The following is a 23,618-nucleotide window of genomic DNA, read 5'->3' on the forward strand; positions in this document are numbered from 1 at the left end:
CGGGTGAGGAAGAGACACAAGGTTCTACAATCAAGTGCCAAAGAAGCACTTTGGAGGAAAAAGAGAAGAGAAACCACGACACCAGCTCGGGGCTCTGTGACCTCCTGCCGGTCGCTCTCCGTCACAAGGGCGTCCAGGCAAAGCAGGGGGTTGAGCCGAGCACCCCCACCACCTCACCTCCAGATGGAACAACCCACAGTGTCTCTAGGTGTTGCCACATGTGCCCCGGAAGGCAGAACTGCCCTGCTTAACCACCACTGCTCCCCATGACCAACAATGGAGAAGACAAAACCATCCCCACGGCCCCCACCCAACTTCCAGTCTTCGGTTCTTAGGAAGATGCTGGGAGGAGGCACCCCCGCCCCCCGCAAGGCCTGGCCCCACCCCACCCCTCGTCCTACTAACAGAGGCTGCATGCCCCTGGGGATTCCTTGTCACCAGCACAGGGTCACCAGACCTGACCCAAATATCTCATCTCTGTAGCCCAGACTCCGTCTTTGAAGAAATAGTCATAATAGGAACTATTTTACTTCTGTGCCAAAATGGCAGTTCTCATCTGTAAAATCTTACCAAGTCCATGAAAAATAAACCTCAGAATTACTCACGAACCCTCTGCTTTGGGCGGCAAAAGGAAGAGCTTTCAACAGCGGCGCACCCGGAGTCCCCACCTGACACAGTCGCTCCACTGGAAAGCCAGCCGCTCCGGCCTGCCCCCCGGGAGGGCCCTCCTGTCCCCCCAACTCTCACTCCCAGTCTCCCTTCACTTCCCTGTGTCTCGGGGCTCGTGCTCACCGACCCTCAGAAGCTACCTCTCGCAGGGAAGACTCTGGGGCCACAGCGGACAGACTCCCCTCTCATCCCACACGTGCTGTGACCGTCACCTGAGCATCTCAACCCACGCCGCCCCTCTGTGTCCACTCATGCAGCCTACCGTCGGGTGACGCGCTGTCCTTCCAGGGGGCTCCTCTGTCCAGCAGTGGCCCCTGCTCTACGTGAGTAACCAACCGGGGCTCTGCCTGCTGTTCTGAGGCAACACCACTGTTTTATACACACACAGAGCAGGGACGTCCCTGCTGGTGGCTGCCGACCTCTCACCTCCTGCCTGAGACGCAGTCACGGTGCCCCCAGGCGACCACGCCCACGGCCACCCAGCCATCGGAGGACCTGCCGCCGGGCTTCACCTGCGGCCTGGGAGCCGGGGCAAAGGTTCAGCCTGAACCCAGGCCACAGGCGGCTGCGAGCAGAACCCAGGACAGTCAGTTCTCAGCACAGACCACAGGACACGGGACGTGAACAGACGAGAAGTCAGAGCAATAAGCTACCGGCAGAATGGCTGCAGGGTGGTCCTCCTCGTGTATGGAGAGGACAGATGCTAAAATAGCCCCAGATCAAGTTCGTGAAATCACAGTGATCAAACACAAGGACCGTTCCCAGACTATCTAGTCATCTCAGGAAATCCACCGAGAGAGACAATAAGAGTTTTTAAAAATGGTTTTCTCAGACTGCTAATTAAACAATCTTAAAAAAAAAAAGGGTGTACCACCATAAGCATGGCGCCCTGTGAGCTACCGAGAAGATACAGAGATGGCGAGACACGGTTCAGCCCCCAAAGAGCTCACATGTCACTATTCCCTTGGAAGGAGAAAGAATCAGGCGGGTACGAGAGAGGACACTGGCAACAGGTGAACACGGCAGCCACATGCCACAGGCTGCCCACGGGGGCTGAGGCTGCAGCCTGCTCTGAAGGCCGGAGCCAGGAGGGAGAGGGCGCGCCAGGCTGGGGAGAGGGACAGGTGCGTGAGGGAAAGGGGCGAACATTCCGGAAAGGTGGGGGGAAACCGGAGCCACACCGTGTCCTCTGACTCTGACACGAAGACCTCTGGATTCTGCCCCTGCCGGGGCCCCCAGCTCCCCCGCGGGCTGGCACGAGACGCCCCTGCGCAGGGCTCACGTCCTGCCCTCTTCCCGCCAGCGCAGCCTCAGACACATGGAGCCGGCCCCGGGGAACCCCAGCACGCGTGCGGGGCAGTCCGCACCACTTACTCGGTCATCGGAGGTAAATTCCTATACTTCAACTCGTCAAGGGCCCAAGTGTGCTAATCCTCGGCCGGAGGCACTGCCAAGCCCCAGCTGACCTAGGCAAAGCGCCACGCCCCAGCACGCACAGTGGACAGAGAGCCCGGGTCTCAACCCCCCCTTCCTGGCACATGGCAACTGGGACGCAGAGCGTCAACAGCTGTACTCCATTCCTGACACTGAGACGTGCTTTATTTTTCTTTAGTAAAAGCTAAAGCATAACCACTTCTTGCGAGAGGCGAAGACTGACCTCTGTCCCACGGAGAAGGGCCTGCAGACCTCTTGAGAGAGCAGCAGTGTCTCCTCCAAGCCCCAAGTGGGAGAACCTGGTTCCCAGAACCAGACCTTATTGGAGCTGCCCGGGGTCCAGAGAAGGCTTCCCGAAGTCTGAGAGAAGCTGAGGAAGGGAGGCAGCCCCGGGCTGGGCACCCACCTTCTGCGTCCTGGCCGGTCGCGGGGGCCGCTCACGGGCGGGCCGCAGCTGGGGCAGGCACCGAGGCCTGGCCGCGGGGACGGGGCCCCTCCTAGCGCCAGCGCAGGCCCAGCGCCCTAGGCCTTGCATTCTGAGAGGCTGCTCTCGGGGTTCTGCACCTCCTGCCCTCGGCATAGGGCACAGCCGAGCCGGGAGCAGCACCGCAGGGAGGACAGCCAGGAGGCGGCAGCAGGAGACGGCGAAGGCCGGTGCCTCGGTCTCTGCCCTCAAGACCCGGCTGGCACTTCTCCTTCTCCAGGATGAGCTCGGGAGGAGATGTGATCCGTGGGGGTGGGGGCTTTGCCTGTGAACCCCTGACACTGGGAAGGTTTCCGGTGGCACTTGTCCCTCTAGTAAACAGATCCCCGCCTCTTGGTCGCCCTGCAGATTCTGTCGTGACTGGCTTCTCTGGACCAGTTGTCTTCTACCCCCAAGCCCCAAACCCCCAGAGCCAGCATGTGGCAGGGCCAGCCTCTCACACAGGCAGGACAGAGTCACCAGGAAAACAAAGGGAGACCTGAGCGGAGGCGGGAAGACCCCAGCAGGGAGAGGTCTCTCCCCGGTGTCTGTACGTCACAGGTCCTAAAAGCACTACGTATATCTCCAACGAGATTTTTACAGAGATGACACAAATGAAGTAATAATAAAGTTCTAATGAAGAAGTTTATACACAGATAGTCCAGAAAAGCATGAGAGAGACAAAAGGTGCCATGAGAGAGTCGCTCCTGGAGGCTGACCCATGAGGCTCGGTGACAGGGGACAGCACAAGGGACATTCGAGAGACGCTGACCCACCTGGCAGCGCCTCGGGTCACACAGTCTCGGGAAGAAATGACAAACAGAAACAAATGTAAAGAGAAGTGTGCTGCCAACCCCTGGCGGTGGGGCAACAAGCCAGCCAGGCACCGGGGGAGACGCGGCGGACGCCCAGCTCATTTACCACAGCATCAATTCCAGCCGAACCACGGACTTGAACGTAGAGAAGGAAACCATCCCAGTTCTAGCATAAAGCATGGATGACTCCGGTCACGGTCTCGGACAGCCTGTCTCCCGCAGGAAGACGAAAAGCTTCTGGGTGGAAACGGAGCCCGACCAGCTAAAGGCCAACAGCCGGGGACAGCAAACACAGAAGCAGGCGCCAGGGGTCATTCTTCAGTCCCCAAGGAGCAGCAGGAAGCCCAGGCAGACGAAGACCGACACCACCGGCAAAGGACATGGAGGCAGATGCTCCAGAAAAATATAGACGGCCTGACACGGAAAAATGCCCGAACTCTCTAGAAACAGAGAATTTAAAACACGCCAATTAACAGCATACCATACTGCTCCCCAACAGTCGGGCAGAAATTAAACATCTGATGACATGGGGGACCCTGACAAGGGCGTGGGGGGCACACGAGCGGCCAGGGGCGGGTAACCCGGCACTGTTCTTCTGCCATACCAAAGCTCAAAAGCCACGGACCTGTCCATTCAGCACTTCTGTTTAAGAACTGACCCAACCCTTAAGGGGCTAGGAGAAGAATCAATGAAACAAGATGGGATCGGAAGGGAGACAAACCATAAGAGACTCTTCATCTCACAAAACAAACTGAGGGTTGCTGCGGGGAGGGGGTTGGGAGAAGGGGGGTGGGGTTATGGACATTGGGGAGGGTATGTGCTTTGGTGAGTGCTGTGAAGTGTGTAAACCGGGCGATTCACAGACCTGTACCCCTGGGGATAAAAATATATTATATGTTTATAAAACATAAAAAATTTAAAAATTTAAAAAAAAAAAAAAACCTGACCCAACCGACATCCTCCGGAAGTTGCGAAAGTTACAAAGTACTTAAACACCCGCCGTCACGAGAAAGGAGGAGCTGATCTGTGAGTGACGGTCTAGAAAATTCTCTAAGACATCCTCAGTGTGACCAGCAACCATGGAGCAGCAGGGGCACCAACACAGACTCTGGAGAGAGGGACGAACCTGAAGCTGGGCGCGGACCCTCCTCAGAGACCAGGGCTGGGGTCGCCTCACGGTCTACCTCTCTGTGTCGGGCTCCACAACTAAGGCCACGCTTTTTTTCCGATGTTTTTTTGTTTCTTTGTTTTTAAGATTTTGTTTATCTATGTGAGAGAGCACGAGCAGGGGCAGAGGCGGAGGGAGAGGGAGCAGGAGCCTGACGGGGGGCTCGATCCCAGGACCCTGGGATCATGTCCTGAGCCGAAGGCAGAGGCTTAACCCACTGAGCCACCCAGGTGCCCCTAAAACATCATTTTATGTTGACATTTCTATTCAGAGAATGTATGGAAATGCCACTGGCCATTTACCCCAAAATATTTACTCAGATTGATGCCTAAATATGCCCTTTGTGGGAAAAACACACTTGGATTCTGCTCTAAGGCTTTTTTTTTTTAAGATTTTATTTATTTATTTGACAGACAGAAATCACAAGTAGGCAGAGAGGCAGGGAGAGAAAGTTGGGGGGGAGCAGGCTCCCCACTGAGCAGGGAGCCCGATCCCAGGACCCTGAGATCATGACCTGAGCCGAAGGCAGAGGCTTAACCCACTGAGCCACCCAGGCGCCCCTGCTCTAAAGCTTTTAGCACCCGCTGTACCTGCACCATGCTGCTGTGGCTTTGTATGTGGGAATCCGTCTGAAGTCTCTATATCAGTGTCCTGAACTCTTACCAGAAATACAGAAGAACAGAGACTTCAGATACCAGAAAGAAAAGAGATGCAGAGAAGCCACTAACCAGGAAAAGACACTGACCGGCTCTTCCGTGACAGCGCTGTGCAGTAAGGAAGAGGTTCTTCTCTTAAGGAAGGCAGGATGTACTGGTGTGAGTGTGAACCCCCAGCAGAGGTGACCTGCCCGTCTCCGCTTCCCCCAGCGTGTCACCGGCCTCTACGGAGCCAGGCACATCACATCCTCGGGAGACGCGTGCGGGGGGTCACGAGATGGCCGTGCCCTAGCTGTGCTCTTGAACATGAGCTCCCAGCTGAGCCCGAAGTCCCTCCCGGAGCCACGGCGATGATGTTCGCTGGCAGAGCTGACTGGGCTAGACCAGGTCACTTCAGAGGCCGTCCGAGTCCAAGAACACACTGCGTTTAGGGACTGTCCCAGCTGCAGCTCCTCGGAGGGCAAATAGGAGGCCAGCAGCAGCGACAAGAGTCTATTTCTAACATGGAAATCTCAGCCAAGTGGAGGACAAACAGAAAAGGGGCAGAGGGCAGAACAATGTGCCTTCGGGGGGTTGTCCAAATGCAGGGTAAACGTGAAACCCTGATACCCTAAAACACTTTCAGAAGGTCTGGCCCTCCATCCTTCAACCAGAAGCAAACTGCATGCAGGTTCTACAGCCCCCACCACAAACACACTCTGGGGAACCTTCCAGAACCACAGAGAGTGTTGTTGACAAGAACTGGAATGTCCTCGCCCCCACTAGCCACTCTGTGTACTGATGAGGACCCTCAAGGCCCAGACCGGGGAGGCCTGCCAAGACCGAACCCCAGTACCTGCCTTTTCTTTCCCCCAGGGCTGGCTGCTGAGACCACCCCACCTGCCACCTGCACGTCCCACCTGTCTACGGGACTTGGGCCCCCGGGTGCCGGCAGCCAGGCCGGTGCTTTCTGACTCCGTAACAGAACTCGCTCAGGCCACAGACAACCATCCGCTTCTTCAGAGAAGCAGGACCCGAGCCTCGTTTCTGCTCACCTTTGTAAGAAAAGGCAAGGGCAGTTCTGACCCTCTTACGACGACACTGAGAGCATTTGTGTCTGGTGCGCTCGCAGGAGGGCCTAGGAGATTCAGCCCAGAGCGAGTCCCCTGGACACCTGTCACGGCAGACGGGGATGCGGGATGCAGGAGGCGCTCCTGCCTCACAGTAAAGATGCAAACCCAACCCCCGCGGAAGGGAGCGCGAGTACCCGTGGGAGTACGGACTTCCAGTCCCGGCACCGCAACCTTCCCTCTTCCTGCACACCCCACGCTGCGCGGCTTGTCCAGCACAAGGCTGGCCCCGTCCCGGGACTGCGCCAAGAGGATGGGCTCGGGCCATAAGTCAACAGCAAGGGGAGGATTTCTGCGGTCACCCGAGAACCCAGGATCCTGGTGGAGAGGCACTCTGCCTAGTTCTACCCCACGCCTCTTCCTATAATAATAGGATTTTACACTCACATAGAATCTCACAGCTTAACCGGTTTCTCCTTCGTCTCTGTTCCTATGTGCACGGCAAAGCCCAGCTATGAACTCCAACGCTTCCTGACGGTGGAGGTGGCACTGCTAGCTCCGGTTTGCAAGGAGGCAGGACTCACTGAGCAGGACATTCTAATGACACACACAGCCCCGTTCACACGCCCCGGCCGAGTCCCTGGACCCTCAGTGCCTCGTCTCGCAGTAACCAAGTTCACTGCAGCTCAGCATTGCGGAGCACCTGCATGTGACCGCCCTGAGCTCGGAGCTCGGATTCAAAGGGCTCCGGCCCCTGCCCTGCACAGAACACCAGGGCGGGCGGGGAGGCGTGCAGGCCCGGAGCTGCAGCCCCCGCGGCCGCCAGGGCCACGCTCACACGGCATTCGCAGCACACGCGGGGACACCAAGGAGCTCGGACAGGTCAAGCCTCCGAGCCAGGGCTCGGAAGGACAAATGGATTCCCCAAATGGAGAAGCAGAGACCAACACCAACACACATACCCAGGAAGGCGAGGCGGCCGGGTGCCTGGGGACTGGGGGCACAGCTGCGGTCAGGACCCAGGACACATCAGGACTGGCCAGCGCCAGAAGAGAGCCCGGCATCAGCTTGCCAGGGCCTCGTGTTCCACACGCCAGGGAGCTCGGGTTCCAGCCCAGAGGAAAGGTTCAAGGGCGAAACAAGGGGGACTACGCCTTGAAGAGATGGGCCGAGATCACGGGAAGCCAGCCTGCGGAAGCCGCCGCTCGCTCCTCGCCCGCACGGCACTGCGCTGGGAACCGAGGCGCGCAGGGGCCACACAAGGACAGAAGCCAAAAGCATCTGTAACGTCCGGGTTATGGATCGGAGATTAGCGCGGCAGGAAAACTTCTTGAGACACAACCCCCCACTTACCCTTTCCTAGGTGTGCTCTTTGGAGCCTGCGGACCTAGAGCAGCTCTGTGAGGGGCATGACGTGGACACTTCCCTTTCTGCCCTGGGGTCTTGGGGACCTGCCAGAGCCAAGTCCGTCCCCTCCCTTCACTCTCATGCCTGCCCAGAGCCGCTGCTGCACCCCTCGGGATCCGTAGGGACCTGTTTTAGCGGCAGCTGAAAGGGGAGCTGCGCTGGCCTCCGGATTCCCAGAGGACAGGACGGAGTGCCCCTGGGAGGGGTGAGGGTGATGAGAGCAGCCGGCAGTTCCTGAAGGTGACTCATTCCAAACAAAGCTGCCCGTGAACCGTATCTCTGAACCCCGAGCTCTAAGTCCCCAGCCCCCAAACAGCACCCCACTCTCACCACACCGTGAGCCGTGCATGCTGGACGTTAGGGCCTCTGGGACAGCTGGACGCTGATGACACAGGACCCCCTGAGTCAGCCTCTCGAGGGACTCTTCAGTGGGGTCCTTGGGAGTCTGAGGCCAGCCCCCCTGTCGGGAAGGCCCGCAGGACATGAGGGAGCATGCGGCACGGTGACCAGAGTCATGGTGTGCCTGGACCAGGCTCACACCCGCTGTCTCGAATCATCAGTAAAGTGACCTGTTCCTTTCCCACGAGAGACCCTGGCGACCATGGACTTGCCTGGCAGCTAGATCACCTCCTGCAGGGGTGCAGCGCTCACACAGAACCGCCTCTCCTCACGGCCCCCTCCCGCGCAGAGGGATTACCACGAGCCCCTCCGCGCCCCCTCCCCCAGCCTCCCCCACACGCTGCAGCTTTCCGAGTCACCGCGGGTCCGGTCCGGCATGAGCCGTCTCAGGTGAAACCTGGAAATGTACTGTGTGGTGACCCAGGTAAGGAAAAGCAGGAAAAAGCCCCAAAACTTGTTCCAACTTTCTCAAAACCTACCTTGAACGAGAGTGCAATGTTTATCTCCAGCTTCCCTGCGTTCGTCACCAACGACAAAGCAGCATCCACTTCGCTGCCCTCCGGCGGCGGCAACGCGCTGCCACCTAGCGCGGACGTCGCCAGACACAGACGTGTCCACGCGCGACATGCCGCACTCCGCAGTCGGAACCCCGGCCCCGCGGGGCTCCCCTCCCCAGCTCTCTTCAGGGGCCCTCAGCTGTGTCACCCCCTCCCTCGGAGCCTCCCTGGGTGCCGTGTGGGTGCCGTGAGGGCGCCAAGAGGATGAAGAACGTCCACAGACGCCACGGACCCCGCAGTCCCCAGCGACACCGAACGAGGAAGGTCCCACGAGCTCTGCATGTTCCCACCCCTCGTTGCACCCCTACCGGCGGCTGCCCCTTCCGTGCTCTGACGCCCGCGCTTTTCACCGTGGCCCTCGGTCGGGGCACGGCGACCCCAGAGCCCGGGGCCACTGTCACTCAGAGCCGGGGAGCACGGACACACGCGCTAGGACGCAGGCCCCGCAGAGCAGCGCTGGGGGCCGGGCGGGGGCCCTGCTCTGGGTGAAACACACGGAGTCACACGCAGCCCCACGCAGGCCTCGCCCCCGAACCACTCACGACCCTCCAGTCCTTCTCCCGAGAACAGTGAGGGAAAACCCCGAGTCTGGGGTCCGCTCCTCCCCGCAAGGCAATAAAACTGTCATCACAGGATGTCCCGCTGGATGGGGACAGCCGCAACCCCCACTGCGGGCGCCTAGGCGAGACCCAGACTCACCATCGTCCTCCCCGGGGGCTTGCAGGACCATCTTCCCCCAGCCCAGCGGGACCCTGACGGTGCCGGAGTCGTTCGACTAAGAGGCACCCGACGACGTTTCCCTGGGCGGAGGCAGGGGGGCTGGGTGGGGCCCGGAACACCTGCCGCCCCGGTCACTGCCGCCTCCGGGACAGCTCAGCGCTCCTTCCTGAACTGCGGAGCCAATGAGCCTTCCCCGGCTGAGGCGTCACGGCCGCCGCCCAGTTCCTGAAGTGGGGCCCAGGGAGCTTCCGAGGAGGAGTTAACCGCCTCCTCCCTGGATCGGGCTCGGGCTCGGGCCGAGGAGTCCGCGGCACCCGCCGTCCCTCCTCAGATCCAGCCGGAGCACGGGACACAGCCAGCTGTCCCCGCTCCCTTCCCTCTGCGAGCACTCGCTTAGAACAGAACCACGGCAAGTCCCGGGGCTCCCAGCGCCCTGAGAGCACACTTCCGAGGAGAATGACTAAGAGATCGCAATCGTTCCGGTATGCCGTGAGGTCACAGGCTAAAAGGAGAAGGCAGATGTCAGAGGCAGAACAGCAAGGAAAAGCTAAGGGCAGTGTTGCCAATACAAGTCTGATTTTACTTCTGTTCTGTTTCTACGGTGTCGGTGTCGTATCGAACTGCTCGTCTCCTCATACTTCCACTCACGAAGCATGTTTGCTGTTGAAATCAGATTAACGAGTAACGAGGAGGAAAGCCTTATTAATCCCATCACCCAGGGATGACCCCTGATGAAATTCTGGTAGATGTTACTTGTATCGTTCCAGACTTCTGTTCTGTGTACTATACTCTCATTCTGTCTCAGCCTCGCTCTCTGTGTGTACACACATCTGCAAATATACGTTTATGCCTCCACAGATCCTACATGTGATACGTGTAATAATTACGTTATATAACACACGAGACGTATTTCTCTCTCAAGATGTACTTACACGACCTCAAGAGAGACGTATGTAAGTAGGCATCAATATGTATCGATAAAGAAATACAAAGAGAAACAAAAATGGAATATTTTATGTGCTATCTTATAACCTGCCCTTTTTCACAACGACACTTTTCCATGACTGTAAATGGAGACTTATCACATTTTTTATTATCCATGGTATAGACCGGGTATTTAGCCGGTCTGAATACCGGCTCTGAAGACTCTGAAACGGTTTCAAGTTCTCCTGCCACTCTCACCGCCCACGTGCACACAGTCTGGCGAGTCTCTGACGGTCCTCGGAGCACACGTGCTGAGGCCGGCCACCGGCTCTCACTACTCCCTCTACATGTTCATGGGAGGGATCACAGGGTCCTTGCCTCAGTCACTTCTCTCAAGCGTGTGCTTAGGACATCTCTGCTGTAGCCGCGTTTCCTGGATGCTCACCTGTGCCCACGGCCGACTCACGGAACCCCGAGAGCACCCTGTGAGGACTTCTCTTTGGCCCTGATCCGTGGAAGGGACACCGAGGCCCAGAGGCATCACATGACTTGCCTGAAGTCTGGCCACAGGGTCCCCGCTCTGTTGGCTCCCCCGTAGCACCCCTGAGCCCCCCTCCCCTCACTGGTCCTGGTTGTGGGGGCCCCTCTCACAGCAGGTGTGCACGAGGCCTGGACCTGCCGTCCTGAAGCCCGGGCCGCGCTGCAGGTAGAAATGCACATCTACAGCAAGACACCAGCCACGCTCTGGATGTGGCCACAGGTGCCTCAAGGGCAGTGGCCTCAGCCCACACTTACCCCTCTTGCTTAATAATAAATAAAGAGACAAAATATATTTTTAAAAACCACTCTGTTCTGCGGAGGCAAGTGACAGAGACCCAACTCCTTGCCTTTAGTTGAATACTTCAAAATCAGAATGAACACTTTTGCCCCCGCGCCCCTCCCGTAACGAGGCCAGGCCAAGTCCCCACCAGCCCCATTTCAAAATCTAAGTCTAATGACTCCCGGATCAGCCTTTCTGTCTCTGGTGCTAGGGCCGGTCTCTGATGCCAATCCCAGCTTTGAGGAGGCCGGGTCCTTTCTACTTCCCACGACTGTGGAGCAGCCGAGCGCCTCTCTGGAGCTGACGGCCAGAGGCAGGCCGGCCTGGCCCCGGGCACGGACACACGCACCTTCAGACACTGCCCAGGTGCGCCACTGCCCTGCCAGGACAGACTTCATTTCTGCGAGTCTGACCGCCGAAAAATGGCTTCTCAGTGGCTAGGGTCTACACTGACCTGATGACCGGTGGTGCGGATGATTTTTTCAAGAGTCTGTGGTATTTCCTCTTTTGTGAACAGCTTATTCATATCCTTGACCCATTCTCCTCTTGATTATCTCTCCTTTTTGGTTTGCAGATTACGAATTCTTTTTTATTAAATGCTCCAACCTTTTCTCACAACCTGTCACTTGTTTTTATCAGCAGGTGTGGAATCTCTGCCTTATGGAAGCCTCCGTGTTACAAACAGGTCTGTCGTCTCTTCCTCCACCGGCTTCTCTCAGCACTTACTGAGCACGCGGAGTGTCGGGCAGCCCGTGGTGTGTCGGGGACCGGAGGTGCACCACATGGCCATGGCACCTGCCCTCGGGATGCTTACACTGCACTGGGAGCTGGGGAGGGCAGGGCAGCGAGCAGCAAAACCCACGTATGTTGGAAGAGAGATGCTACGTGGGCTCGGGGCGGAGCGCGTGGTCAGGGCTGGCCGCTGCTCCTGGCCAGCGCAGCTGAAGCACAGCCAAGGGCAGCCGGAGGTGAAGGCAAGGCCGGGGGGCGGGGTGGGGTGTGAGGAGGGCTTGCCGAGGGCCTTGATGGCTACTTTAACGACTGGTTTCCACTGTGGGGAGATGGGAAGCCACTTCCCGGGGCTGGGACGGAGGGAAGGGCCTGACTTATTTGTGACGAGAGCTAGGAACAGCCTGTAGGGCAGCAAGGCCAGAAGCCGGCGGGGGGCGGTACCCCAGTCTTCCGGGTAAGAGATAACGGCCCCTTAATGCGGAAAGTGATCGGATTCATGTTCTACTCTAGGGCAGAGCCAGGAACTTGCCAATGGATCGTGGGTGAAAGAAGCCAAGGATGGCCCGAAGCCCCTGGTCTGGGCAGGCGGAAGAGTCCGGATGCCATCTTCCAGGTGGCAGGCCGCCAACAGGGTCCCTGCCCCACGGCAAGGGCGCGCCTCAGCCTGCTCTCTGGCCCTGGACCTCGCGACTCACAGGCTGCCTCACTCCGCACTGCCGCACGCCCCGCCACGCTGCCCAGTTCATGTCCCGAGATGGGGACTGTAAACGGCGCACACCGTATCCACCATCCCTGTGTGGGGACAGTGGGCCCCCTTCGGACCAGGTGCCTGTCCCGCTCTGTGAGCTGCCGGGAGCACGGCGGGGCCCAGCAGGCGGGGCGCCACACTGCCTCCTGCGCCACTATCCTCTTCCAAAGCCTGTGCAACAAGGAACACTGTTAAAAAAAGAAGTTCCGACTGAAGAGGCACGTCTCCAGTTCCTTAAAACAGAAGGTTAGCTACTAAACCACCAAATTATATGCTTGACTTGCTCATAAGGAAAGTGACATCGTAACCTATCGTCCAGATCTTGGGACATTTCTCAGATCTCAGACGGGTGCCCCTTGCAATCCCGTCGGCCGGCGGGCATAATCCGGGCCTTCCTGGCTAACGGAGGCAAATCATCACCAGGCCCAGCAACGGCCTCAATCCTGAAGAGAATGGGCAGGATTGTAGCGCAGCTCTTTCAGCAGAAGCTGTGCCCAAGTTCAAAGGACACTGTGAAGTCCTTAGGAGAACAACAGCAGGCTACAAAAGCAGGACAGTCACCTAGGCCTCAGAGGCGTCGCAAGAGACAGGAGGCAGAGCTACTGGCCCAGGGTCCCCATCAGCATTAAACCAACAAAGTGAAAAACAACACTTTATAACTACTCTTCTTAAAGTCACACAGAAGAGGGGCACCTGGGGGGGCTCAGTCGGTTGGGCATCTGCCTTCAGCTCGGGTCATAATCCCAGTGTCCTGGGATTGGGTCCTGCATCAGGCTCTCTGCTAGGCGGGGAGTCTGCTTCTCCCTCTGCCTCTCTCTGTGTCAAATAAAAAAATAAAATCTTCAAAACCACACAGAAGGGTGTTTGGATTGCAGGTGTTCTGACGTAGGCATTTTATATTTTCAGTGAAAAAAATACCTTAAACAGCCTTAATCCTGTACCCCAGCCTCATCTTCTCTGGTGACAGGTAAGAGCATGCAAACGTGAAATGGCTTAAAGCGACACAAGGTGAAAATGTGCGTGAGTGTTCATGTAACGTTCCAGGGCAAGTTTTTTCTCAGCATGATACCCACGTCATCAGGCGTAACCCCGAGGAGACAGAGTACACTCCAGGTGGGAGCCTGGGGAGCCCACTGACAGACTGTCTAGAAGTCACGGTGCAGTCTGGGGCGACTAAGTGGTGGAGCTCCCCAGGGTTAGCAAGGGCCTCCCGACCAAGGCTAGGCCTGCGGGAGGAGGTGGCTGGCTGCAGAGGAGGGACAGGGCTCAGCTAACCCTCAGCTGGGGACAGGGAAGGGCTAGGGACAGGGCTCAGCTAACCCTCAGCTACCTGGCAGGGAGAAAACACCTTGACCTCTTCCTCCTTTGACCCTCCAAGCCTCTGGACAAACCCAGCGGGGGCCACAGGGCACGGCAGCCTGCAGACGCAGTCCAGCCCAGGCAGCCTCCAGCCTGGCAGGACGGAGAAGAGCAGATGGCAGAGGCCGAAGTGCGGGGCCCCCCAAGCAAACCACAAACTGCCAAGAGCCTCTCCTGGCGTCTGCACAGCCCCAGCAGCTGCCTTAAAGGCTCAGCTCCTCGTCGCTGTCAAGACCCTCCTTAATGGGACCCTGCTGCCCGTCCAGGTTCTTCTCTTCCTCTCGTGCCTGGCTTTTCTTCTTTAACCAAAATAACATGCACACATCACATAAAAGAAGAATAATACCGATGGCTTAAAACAGAAACCCACAGCTTCCTGCCCAACGGTACCCCTGCCACGGTCGCATCCTGCTCCGCAGAGGCAGCCCTGTCAGCTCTCTGTTCCGCGCCTCACCTCCCTGCTTCCCAATGACACACGCACACCCTTCGTTCCCGAGTCTCCAGTTCTGGACATCCACGGCCTGTCGTGCAAGCTGAAGACTCTGCTTGGACGCTACGCCTCCCACCCCCCCCCCACGGCGCACGCCGGGATGGTTACATGTAAACTTGGGGCTAAATCAGTACTTACTACTCCCATAAACACTGCTCAGAGCCTAGCGGTACAACCTACTATGATTACAATCAGCACAGGATGCCGTGAAGGGTCTCTTCTGCCTCTGTGCGCTTGGCTCTCGGCACCAACCGATGAGCGATGAGACTGTCCGCAGGAGCAAGCGGCCAAAAACCCGCCCCAATCCCCGCGCCCCTCCCCCACCTGGCCTTGCTGCTTTCACCCCCGCACCCTGGTGAGTCCTTCCGCCCTTTCCGAACGCTGCCCCCGATTCTCTGACTCCATGTTTCCAGGTCCCTTCTCCTTTCGCTGGAGCGCGTCCTCTGTAACTACCAGAGAAAGCACGGGCAGCGGCGGGTTTCCATCCCTGCTCTGGATTTGGTGTGTCCGGAAACACCCCTGTTCCTCTGGCTGGACACAGAACTGCACCCTAACATCACTTCCTCACGGTGGCAAAGGCGTCCCCTGTCCTCCGTCCCCACAGCGCGCTGTTAGTGACGGTGCCATTCTGACTCCCAGAACTTTCTATGGGATCTTTTTCCTGCTCAGACAGCTCTCCGGGCCTTTACCCTCGGCGCTGGGCGATAACAAGGTGTCCAGGTGCGGGTGCATCCGCATGCACCGCGCTAGCCCATAGGCAGAGCCCCCAAGTCTAAAGTCTCGGAATCTTGGATGTCCTGTCCTTTTTCTCGGCTCTCACTGTGCAATTTCCGTCAGACAACTGGACCTCCTCTGTGGATCTTTTAATTTTTATCTTTTCACTCCTACTTTTCGTCTCCTCGTGAAGTGTTCTTGCAATGGCCTGAATGTTTGTGTGCTGAAACCCTGAGCTGCTGGCGTCTGGAGGCAAGGCCCACGGGAGGAGACCAGCGTGGGAGGGAGCAGCCGCACACGCGGGGCTGGCGGCCGGAAAGGGCCAGCGGGCTGCCCTTGTACCTTGAGAGCACACGGCAGGATGACGGCGCGCCCCGAGCTCAGGAGGGAGCTCTGAGCAGAAAGCACTGACGGAGGGCCCAGCTCGGACCCCCTCCTGGCTCTGGGAGAGCCGTGCCGCCCCATGTGTGATGCTGTCACGGCCGCCAGCACTGGGACGGCACTCTACTTCATCTTTTAGCCTGTACTGTTTTCTTTGGGCCGTTTTTAATTTGCACAAAGTCCCTCTTAATCTCTGAATGTTCCTTTTGCATAGCATCCGATTCCTGCTTTGTCGATACCACATCTAAGACTCCTAAGCACGAGGCTTTTAAGTGTTCTCCCAGGATGTGTTTCCTCAAACACTTTTTCTTCTACTTGCTTTGTTCTCCTGTTTAATGGTGAGGGTAATTCTTAAATGTCTGGTAAACACAGGCTGCTTCTCCAAATCGCTGGCTCCTCCATGCCAACAACCTGATCAGAAGTGGGGTGTGGTGGTTGTGGCCTGCGGGGTGCTGGGTCTCACTGTAAAATAATGTAACGGAGGAGCGCCTTAGGGGCTCCATCGGTGAAGAGTCCACCTTCAGTTCAGGTCATGACCCTGGGGTCCTGGGACAGTGCCCTGAGTCGGGCTCCCTGCTCGGCGGGGAGTCTGCTTCTCCCTCGCCCCTCTGCTTGTGCTCTCTCCCTGTATTTCTCGAAGATAAATAAATAGAATCTTTAAAAATGAATATTAATGGGGCGCCTGGGTGGCTCAGTGGGTTAAGCCGCTGCCTTCGGCTCAGGTCATGATCTCAGGGTCCTGGGATCGAGCCCCACATCGGGTTCTCTGCTCAGCGGGGAGCCTGCTTCCTCCTCTCTCTCTGCCTGCCTCTCTGCCTACTTGTAATCTCTCTCTGTCAAATAAATAAATAAAATCTTTTAAAAAATGAATATTAATAAGTAAATAAATAAATAAAACAATAAAGCAGTAATACACGAGAAGCTCTATGTATTCTTTGTCGTATTAGCCTGAAAAGCCACTGTCCGATCTCCTACCTGGGCTGTGTGGGCTACACACCTGGCCGGCAGCATCCGGTGAGGGAGGCAGGAGGGGCCGCCCACACGGACCCACACGCACCGTCACTCACCGTGTGCCACAGCCTCTTCAGACATCAAACCCTCATGTTCTACCAAGAGTGGAAGAGACATGGCCTAGCTGCGAGACACGGACAGGAGACCAGAGAGCCCACGGGCCCGCCTCGAACACCTCCCGCCTGCCCTCCAGTTTCCAGCCTCCCGGCTTGTCTCCAGGCGCAGAGGCCCTCGGAGCCCCGCAGCCCCGCGGGGAGGGAGGGTGCGGGGTTCTGCTTCCGACGGCCCCTCCTCCGCAGCTGGGATCCACGGGGGGAGAGCGGCCCGGGGCACGCAGTCTCGGGCGAGTCCTCAAACTCCCAGGCGCGCAGCCGTGTGCCGGCTGCGGAGTGTGACAACGCCACGAGTCCTCGCACAAGGAAACGCGCGGGCGCCTGGAAATACTGCGGCTCCACGGAGGCCACTCCTGCTCGGGGCACCTGAAGCGCGCGGGTTCCGCGCTCGCATCGCAGCACACACGCTGAACCCCGGAGCGAGCAGATGAGCACGGCCCCTGCGCCAGGATGACGCGCGAAGTCGTGAAGCGTCCATATTAAAAACAAAAAACCGCGGGTTTGTACTGGTTTTCCTCACAGCCATGAACAGACCTTGCCAAAAAATAGAAGGCTGAGGACAGAGAAAATACGTCTGTGTTGCGAAGACGCCCAACGGAGAAGTCGAAGAGCACTGCCGTTCCCCGACGAGCCTGGCCCTGCCAGAGGACGCGGCGGCAGGGGCGTCCCATCGAATTTGCCCAGATGGGCCTCTGGGAGGCAGAATTTGTAGCACTTTTTTTTTTTTTTTGGTGCTTTTATTACCGAAAGAAAAAGGCAAAATCAATTAGGGATACATTTTAAAAGCCCGATCCAAACCATATCCTTCTGCCCTCTATCATGCACAATTTAAATTTCCATTTTTTCCAAGAAGAGTTAACTTTTGTAGAAAAGAAAAGTACCATTTTTCACAAAGTCTGACCTTACTTTCTGTGTAAAGAAAATCCATCATCGGTGTCCTAAAATGCCTTAAATCTGAAACAAACCGCACGGCCGTGAGTTTCCGCGAACCCTTTCCTGAGAAGGGGGCGGACGCGTTCCCGAGACATCCACGCGGAGCCCTCGTGCCGAGCACCCACACCCGGGTCGCGCCGCTCTCAGGGTGGGGGCGGGTGGCAGCGGCCCTGGAACCCTAGCTAAATGACCCTGCACTTTCTGGTGGCGGTGGCACTCCGCAGCCACGGTCCCCAACCTCACCGGCCCGGGATACCCGGGAAAATAAAAACGTGACGGTATCCACGATGCCACCCAGAGTCATCACCCTCTGCAAAGACCGAGGCGCCACGGTGCGATTCGCAGATGAGACGGGAGACGCCGTCAGCTGGACGGGAAGTAGCCCGCATAGGAGTCTTAGACGCCTTTTAAAATAAAGTAAAAAATACTGACGCGCTCAGTGCCGTGTGTGCTGCCCTCTGCTGGCTCCGTGAGGAACCTGCTCAAAGGTTTACAAGTTGCCCTTTTCGCCAGTAAATTCCGTTATCCTTTGAATATGGGGGAAAAGAGGTAATTCATGTTCTGCGGAGGGTGGCCCATGCCCTGCTGATATTCACCAGTACTTCTCTTACTTTCTGAAACGGTTTTCTTAATATTACAACGGGTTTGCCCTTTGTCCACACGTGGCACCTTTGTGGGAACAGGTGCTAGCCAGTGGGAACTTGAAGGGACGGAGGTAGACCACACAGACACATGACACACAGGACAGACCGTACAGGCACTAGCACACTGGAAAGCGGGGTGACAGGCGACCGGAGGGAACCAGGAGCACGCGTACGGACCGGCACAGCAGGTGAAAGCACTAAATTCAGTGGTCGTCATGGGCATCGCTGAGAAAACAGATCTGAGCTGCAGGGACAACATGCCCCGAACAAAGACCGTGGACGGGCCTCTCTTCTCTACAGTTCAGTGACGCACGAAGCACAGTCACATTCCTCTCTGGACGCCCCCCTCCCTGTCCCTCACTGGGTGACTCGCGGGGTTCACCGCACCACTGCAGCAGGACCAAGGAACCGGCCACTTCTCGGTGACGAGCCTGGGCTCCCCAGTAACCTGAGTCAGCCTAACCTGCTCGGACAAGCTGCCCGTCTTCTAGCGACTCACACCCATCGATCCTTATTTCTCAAAACAAGGATCCGTCGGGTGCCCTCATTCATTCGAAAAAGGCTCGAGGCTTTACCAGTGTCCACTCAGCGCCCGCTGGCCTGCACGGTGCACGCTCTAGCTATGGGCCGGGGGCTCGCAGGAGGACACTGTGCCTCCCTGGACACGCGACAGGGCCCGGGAGGATGCAGGGAGCGGCAGCAGTTCCGTAAACCTCCACGTGGCATGCTAAGGACTCGCCCACGGAAACCGGGCCCTCCAAGCTCTTCATGGGAGCACGGCAAAGGTCAGCGCGCGGGAGAGGAGGGGAGAATGCAGGCACTGGGCAGGCACGCGAGTGCGGCGGCCTTCTGGAAAATCCCCGTGGCATTCTCTGGTGTTGAGGCCTGGGGAGGGTCCGGTCCAGCACTATCCCGGACCACGGTCTTGAAGGACACAGACACTGGCCACTGTCGGGGTGAGGGGGCGCTCTCCGGGAGAGGAAGGGCACGCTCACAGCCAGAGGCCCTGGGAGGCCTACCTGCACTTCCGCGCTCACACCACGCTGTCTCCTTCCAAGGGTCTGGCCCCCAAACAAGCCCCCTCCACTGAACAGATCCTCTCCCCAGGTATTCGCGTTTTCTGAAGCGGATTTTATACCCAGCATGCAGAACAAAGAACTGTGTGGGCAGGGCTGCACTTCCCTTCCCAGCGGGAAACCTACCTGGAAGAGAAGTTTGCATGAAAAACAGACGCAGTCAAAGCAGGTTTGAAGGTAGAAAGTTGGGAACAGGCCCAGAGCCTGCGGGGCCCGGGAGGGTCTGCCATGTGGACTGAAGGGACACAGGCTAATGCTCGTAATTAACCAGGGAATTGTAAAAAGCATGTATCAGTTTGCAAAGAAACACTGAAACTTTCACAGAAAAACAGGATCTCTTTTCAGCATGAAACTAACCCTGGAGCAGAGCAGGGGCCACTGCTACCACCACGCCCTCACCTGCATCTCCTGACAAGGCAGGCCTTGGACCCAGGAGCCCCACAGGAGCCACAGCCACCTGGCCCGCCGAGACCACGCCCGATGGGGGTCCCCCCGCGGCCCTCCGTGCGCGTCCCCACCCCATGGGACACACGCTGCCCACCGTAAACAGAAACGGGTAGCCTGGAAGGCAAGCATTTCCCTGACCTCTCACGTTGCCCAAATGACAGCACCTCTCCTGAAACAGGAGTAGGAACCCCGGCTGTAAACCAGTCGGCACAGCTCCCTAAAGGCTGAATTCCAGGCTCCGTGTTTTCATCAAAACAAACTGCTCGAGAAATAAAGCACACACATGAAACGATCACCCTAAGTATTTTAAACACAACAAATCCCAGGACGCTGGGATCACAACCTGAGCCGAAGGCAGAGGCTTTAACCCACTGAGCCACCGAGGCGCCCCTAGAAATAAATCGTATTTAAATCATATTTAATACCTGTAACATCCTTTCAGCATATTATCAACATAATAAATAACCAACGAGACACTTGGCATTATTTTCTTCACACTCGGGTTTCAGGATGTGGCGCTGTTTTACACAGGAGCTTCATGTTTTCAACTACGGCTGGTCAGCAACGGGCTGGGACAGGGGCTGGGCTGCTCGCCTGATGTGGTCGTATATCCCTGCAGCAGTGTGACGGGGGTGTGTGTGTGTGTGCGCGCGCACACATGTGCATCCCTGCAGCAGTGTGACGGGGGTGTGTGTGTGTGTGCGCGCGCACACATGTGCAAGGAAAGAACCAGAAGAACTGAGCACTCACTCATGACACAGAAAGAACCCCTCGGCCAACCAGAAACAGAGGAATCTCTCCTTAACGTGACGAAGGTGTCTACAGACGATCTACAGTGCGTGTCACGCTTCGTGGGGGAAGGTGAAAGCTTCTCCAGGAGGACCGAGAAGAACGGAGCGCGTCCCTCTGGGCACGTCGCTTGGCCCCGGGCTGGAGGATTCTCTAGTCCGAGCTTTCTCAGGCAAGGAGCGCAGGAGACTCAGGTCCTAACGCCCCAGCCTGCTAAACAGGGCGAGAAAGAAGACGTCAGGATCGGAGAGAGGGAGGAAGAAGTGCGGCCCCCCCTCCACGGCTGGTCCGACTGTCCGCACAGAAGACGGAAAGGAAGCGAAGACGAGCTGCCAGACCGTCGCCAGGGCTGAGCGGCACCGCGGCCACGACAGCATCCACGCGGCCACCGCGGGCACCTCTGTGCGCTCGCAACCGCCAGGAAGCAGGTGCCCGGTAACGGGCCGACCAACGGGCAAGCGTTAGTGGAAGGAGACCCGACAAGCTTCCTGGAAGACCCTGCAGACAACCTAAATGAGCGGAGAGGGAAACCGCATGAGGACCCGTCCACGAGCGACAGCGTCTCTTCCCGGATGACCCCCAGAGGCAGCGCCTGCGGAAGGAATCACGGCCCCAGTGGGCTCGAGTCGGTCGAGCGGGGCCTGTCAGATCGCGGGGGCCCGGCTTGGGAAGAAGGAAAAGGACGCAGCGCGGAGCCGCAGACACGCACGCTCACGCGGGCCAGGCCGGCCACACGGCCGGCGGGGAGGACAGCCCGCGGACGCGCTCTCCTGCCAACGCTGCTGGGGGCGCCGCGCACAGACGCCAGCGAGTGTGAGCAGGAGCAGTCAGCGCAGCGGTCGCAGCAATAACGCACGACTAGAAACCCCCGGAGTATCCACTGGAATGCAACCGGATTTTTAGAGCCGCGTTACATCCCAACGGTGAACTATGACGCGCTGGTAAAACAAACAACGGGCTCCAGGACACACTGGTACTTCTCAGGGACACACAAAAGTAACAACATGAGCCACCAGAGTTACAGGAAAACTTCACTGGAAGAATTTTACATCAAATGCAAGAACAGACAGTGTTAAGGACACATCAAGACATTTTCTAATACGCAAACCCGAGACATAAACCTCCCACATGGCCTTCCTTAGGAAACTTCTGGAAAATAGGCTTCTATAAACTTAAGGTAAACCCAACAGAGAAAACACGAGGACCCCTTCCAGCAGAGTGGGGACCCCAGAATGACGTGTGGCCGAGTGCCCCCAGACGCAGAGTGAGGGCAGGGGAACAACTCTGGATCTGAACAGAAGGACGCGCCCTCTCCAGGCGGACACCATGGACCGATGTGCTCAGGCAGACTGAAAGCACCAGAGAGAAGCTCGGGGCAGATGAGGAGGATTTCAGAAAACCTCCGATAATTTCCAAGCAAACCAGGCAAAGGACAAGCAGAGGCGGAGAAGAGCTCCTGGAAAAGCAGCCTCATGCCAGGGAGGCCGTGCGGTGGCTCGGCGGACGACGCCGTGTGCGAGCGGGAGGCGACGGACGTCCAGCCGGGCGGTCCAGCAGCCGCGGAGAGCGCGGTTTGGGACTGGACCTAACCTGTGTGGCAAACAGCTAAACCAGTTTGCCCCCAGGAAGGTCTCCCAGTGGGACAGGGAACCACTGGTTTTCACCCGTTAGTCCATTCTACAATCTTCTTTTCTCCTAGATGGCACACAGGGGCTGAAATCAGCCCAGACCTTCCAAATTTTAAACGTCAAAGGGAGTCAGTGTTGGTTCATGGTGGGTTCCACTCTTTCTGTGAAGACTTAACAATACTTGAAAAATTAATTCCACTGAAAATCATATCAACCCACTGAGTTTCCTTAAGGTAGAATTTTCTTTAAATGAAGATATAATTCATAAACCACAAAATTTTTTTCAAAGTGTACCAGTCAGTGGTTTTCACGCACTCATAAAGCCACGCAACTACCGCCACCATTTAACTCTAGGGCGTTTTTAGCACCCCCAAAGGGGGAATTCCATTCCCCTCAGCAGACACTCACTCCCCAGTCCCTGGAAGCCAGTAACCTTTCCGTGCGTGTGCACTTGCCCCCGTACAACAGTGGCCTTCTGTGTCAGGTGTCTTCCTCTCCGCATTTTTAGGATTCAGCAATGCTGTGGCATGGAAACGTCCTTCCTTTTTGTGGCTGAATACTATTCCGCTGTAGGACCGTGCCGTATTCGGCTTATCCATTCTATAGCTGAGGAGTAATGCCGTTATAAGCATTCATGTAAACCTTTGTGTGGTGTGTGACCTTTTAAAGCATGCGTGCACATCGCCGTGACAAAGATAAATTCTCTAATATTGCCTAGTTTTCCACCTGGATCCTGCCTGTTCTTCAAAGTGCAGCCCCGCAGCCTCCTCCCACGGCTCTCTCCGTCACCCACCATGCCCCATACACGGGAAGGTGCTGACCCTGATTTATAAGCTCCACCTCTGAACAGTCTAGGATTCTATGAACTAAGGTTCCCATTCTCAAAGCTGAAAAGTTTCTGCTGGGCCAGCAGGCTTTGAGGTGACCACAGAGGAATCACGGGCGGTATCCCATCAGCTCGGCAGAAATACTCCTCCGCCCACCGTAGAAGGAACAGACGGTTAACACTGTACTGGGTCAAAAGGAAAGCGTTTAAAGATCAAACAAACCTAACAGTGCTATAGGAGGGCAGCCGCGGCCAAGCTGTCTGGAAAGTTCATTCTTTAACTCGATTAAACTAACGATTAGAGACACCAACCGTTCATGTCAAATCCAGTTGGTATTTCCAGAGGTGATCTTTCTGGTACGTTTACTACTTGAGCAGCGATGATCAAATCTACTCACTGGGTTTTCTACGTAAACCAAATTCAATTCGCAGACTTAGAGGGGAAGGGCCCAAGCTTCCGAAGCGTACACACAGGTAACAAACGGTGTGAGACCCCGGCAGCTCTCCGACAAGTCAGAGGCGGAGGGTGGGAGCCAGGAGCTCGCCGTCTGCTTCTGCCTCGGACATCCACGCTGCCGTGCGAGCCCTGCGCGGCCCCGTCCCGCTTCCTCTGCTCCCTTTCTGCCTTGCTAATTACACATCACCC

At 57.1% G+C, this 23,618-nt stretch overlaps 1 protein-coding gene and 3 long non-coding RNA genes across 14 annotated transcripts in view; 2 read left to right on the top strand and 2 right to left on the bottom strand.

The window, feature by feature from the left end:
* The window catches only part of CYTH1 (cytohesin 1), a 75,965-nt gene that overhangs the window by 31,601 nt on the left and 20,746 nt on the right, over window positions 1-23,618 (bottom strand). The window contains exon 1 of one of the 7 annotated variants that reach the window (XR_014304502.1): window positions 9,317-9,513. The exons of 3 other annotated variants lie outside the window; for them this stretch is intronic. Coding sequence is in view for 2 of the 4 variants with exons in the window: in XM_082705503.1 (XP_082561629.1) it covers window positions 9,317-9,347 (31 nt within the window). In the remaining 2 variants the exon portion in view is untranslated. Of the gene's footprint in view, window positions 1-9,316; window positions 9,514-23,618 lie in introns of those variants that run through there. 3 more of the 7 variants (XR_014304503.1, XM_082705503.1, XM_082705502.1) reach the window with 3 other exon arrangements.
* The window catches only part of LOC309850932, a 180,482-nt gene that overhangs the window by 3,145 nt on the left and 153,719 nt on the right, over window positions 1-23,618 (top strand). The gene's annotated exons all lie outside the window — the stretch shown is intronic.
* On the top strand, window positions 9,588-13,416 carry LOC309850919. 5 transcript variants are annotated; one of them, XR_014304517.1, is made up of 4 exons: window positions 9,588-10,018; window positions 10,196-10,290; window positions 10,446-10,967; window positions 11,293-13,416. It is a non-coding gene; the product is annotated as an uncharacterized lncRNA (long non-coding RNA). The 5 variants fall into 5 exon arrangements; XR_014304520.1 differs by having other exon boundaries at window positions 9,632-10,018; window positions 10,196-10,967; XR_014304521.1 differs by having other exon boundaries at window positions 9,632-9,819; window positions 10,196-10,967.
* On the bottom strand, window positions 11,094-16,314 carry LOC309850923. Its single transcript, XR_014304527.1, has 2 exons — window positions 13,480-16,314; window positions 11,094-13,377 (listed from the first exon to the last, which is right to left on the bottom strand). It is a non-coding gene; the product is annotated as an uncharacterized lncRNA (long non-coding RNA).

Source organism: Mustela nivalis (genome assembly GCF_964662115.1).
Source record: "Mustela nivalis genome assembly, chromosome: 17".
Taxonomy (NCBI): Eukaryota; Metazoa; Chordata; class Mammalia; order Carnivora; family Mustelidae; genus Mustela; species Mustela nivalis.